Here is a 1,467-nt window from a genome sequence, read left to right as displayed (position 1 = left end):
ACCCCTAGGTGTGAATTCAAGCCTCGCCAAAAACATTTTGTCAAACCAATGAAGAAAAGAACGCACTTGTGATTCTCTCATTTTATAGGTTGAAATTGTTCAAGGCTAGCTTGACATATTGTATAGTTTTAGCCAATTAAAAATACACTAAACGCCAAATATGTACAACCAATACCTGCAATTGCCAAAACGTAATTGTATCCTTCTAATGGCAACCCCATGGCGATTCTTTAAAATTTATGGCTTCATGTCAATGCTATCAATAACATACTATTGCAAGTGCAGAAGGAGAAAACTTATTTGTTGAGGTGTGACAATGACGACGATGGGAGTCTCCATCGAAATTGTACTAGCAAATTTTGGCACCTAGCTACATACTATGGGGCATCTCACACAAAATGCACCCTCCCAAAAGGCATCTTTAGAAGCCCTATGGGGGAGCCTGCTAAGTCCCTTTAAGATGCAAAGCTTGACCTTCTCAAGTAACCCACTAGCATGAATGTCAACACTATTGCCTTGTCAAAATGCTCATAGCTTCACAACCTCAATATACTATATTGATATTGAAAATGATTCAAAAATCCAGACTATAACCATGCAAGACACATCCGCAGTCGTGAATTTTAAACTGGTATAAGAGGGCCCTGAAGGCAGAGGATGAATTTTAAACTAGCAATAGCAAGTGAGCCCTTGCGTTAGCAATCACATATCGCACAATGACGCAGCTCGCAAATCTGGTCGTCCTGCTGGCGGCGTTGGCTGTAGGACTTGGCTCGCGGGACGCCGCAGGTATGATAATACTAATTAATGGTGGTGATTCGATATGAATTAAGGTTTACGCTATGAATATGCAGGAGGGCAGTACTGGTGTGTGGCACGTCCAGGCCTGACGGACGAGGTGTTGACGGACATCGTGATGAAGGAGCTGTGCCAGGAGGGTGCAGCGGCGGCGGAGGACATCGTGCACGACTGTGGGCCCATCGTATCTGGCACGGGCGCCTGTTTCGAGCCCAACACTCCCTTCGCACACGCCTCCTACGTCATCAACTCTTCCTGGCAGCGCCGCAACTCCCGTGGCCAGATTGTGCCCTGCAACTTCTTTGACCGCGCCATGGTTGTCGTCGTCGACCCAAGTACGTCGTCCTTTCTGTTAGTTCACTAATTCCGCTCCGCTCGTCGACCAGCTAAATTGCTTAGCTAAAATTATGTGTCGATTTTTGCAGGTACCTCCGCGGACTGCCGTTATCCTAGTCTCCATCTTTGATTTAATTATAGGGACGCCTAGCTTTTTAACTCATTTCTCTTTTTTCGTAATCAAAATGTTTCATACGCTGCTATTTTTGTTTTATCTTTGGAGTTGACCTCTTTCAAAAGTAACTTGGCAATCTCTCTCTCTCTCTCTCTCTCTCTCTCTCTCATATATACGATATGACCATCTCCCTAAGATAAACCGGTGGATAGGGTCTT

At 44.9% G+C, this 1,467-nt stretch overlaps 1 protein-coding gene across 1 annotated transcript; it reads left to right on the top strand.

The window, feature by feature from the left end:
• The first annotated feature begins 716 nt into the window (after window positions 1–716).
• LOC147457878 (glucan endo-1,3-beta-D-glucosidase-like) lies at window positions 717–1,264 on the top strand. The gene is made up of 3 exons (XM_086513375.1): window positions 717–789; window positions 858–1,133; window positions 1,224–1,264. The coding sequence occupies exons 1-3, from the start codon at window positions 717–719 to the stop codon at window positions 1,262–1,264; spliced, it is 390 nt and encodes a 129-aa protein (XP_086369501.1).
• Window positions 1,265–1,467: the final 203 nt, after the last annotated feature.

This window comes from Adiantum capillus-veneris, chromosome 5 (assembly GCF_014529385.1).
Source record: "Adiantum capillus-veneris isolate H3 chromosome 5, ASM1452938v2, whole genome shotgun sequence".
NCBI classification, from domain to species: Eukaryota; Viridiplantae; Streptophyta; class Polypodiopsida; order Polypodiales; family Pteridaceae; genus Adiantum; species Adiantum capillus-veneris.
The sequence above is the reverse complement of the archived record's forward strand: the minus strand, read 5'-3'. Positions and strand labels throughout refer to the sequence as shown.

Bases quoted from the DNA above. Each gene is read 5' to 3' on its own strand.
- LOC147457878 (XM_086513375.1), top strand. From the start codon at position 717: ATGACGCAGCTCGCAAATCTGGTCGTCCTGCTGGCGGCGTTGGCTGTA. The intron at 790-857 runs GTATGATAATAC...AATATGCAGGAG, and splicing joins TGGCTCGCGGGACGCCGCAG to GGCAGTACTGGTGTGTGGCA. The intron at 1,134-1,223 runs GTACGTCGTCCT...CGATTTTTGCAG, and splicing joins GGTTGTCGTCGTCGACCCAA to GTACCTCCGCGGACTGCCGT.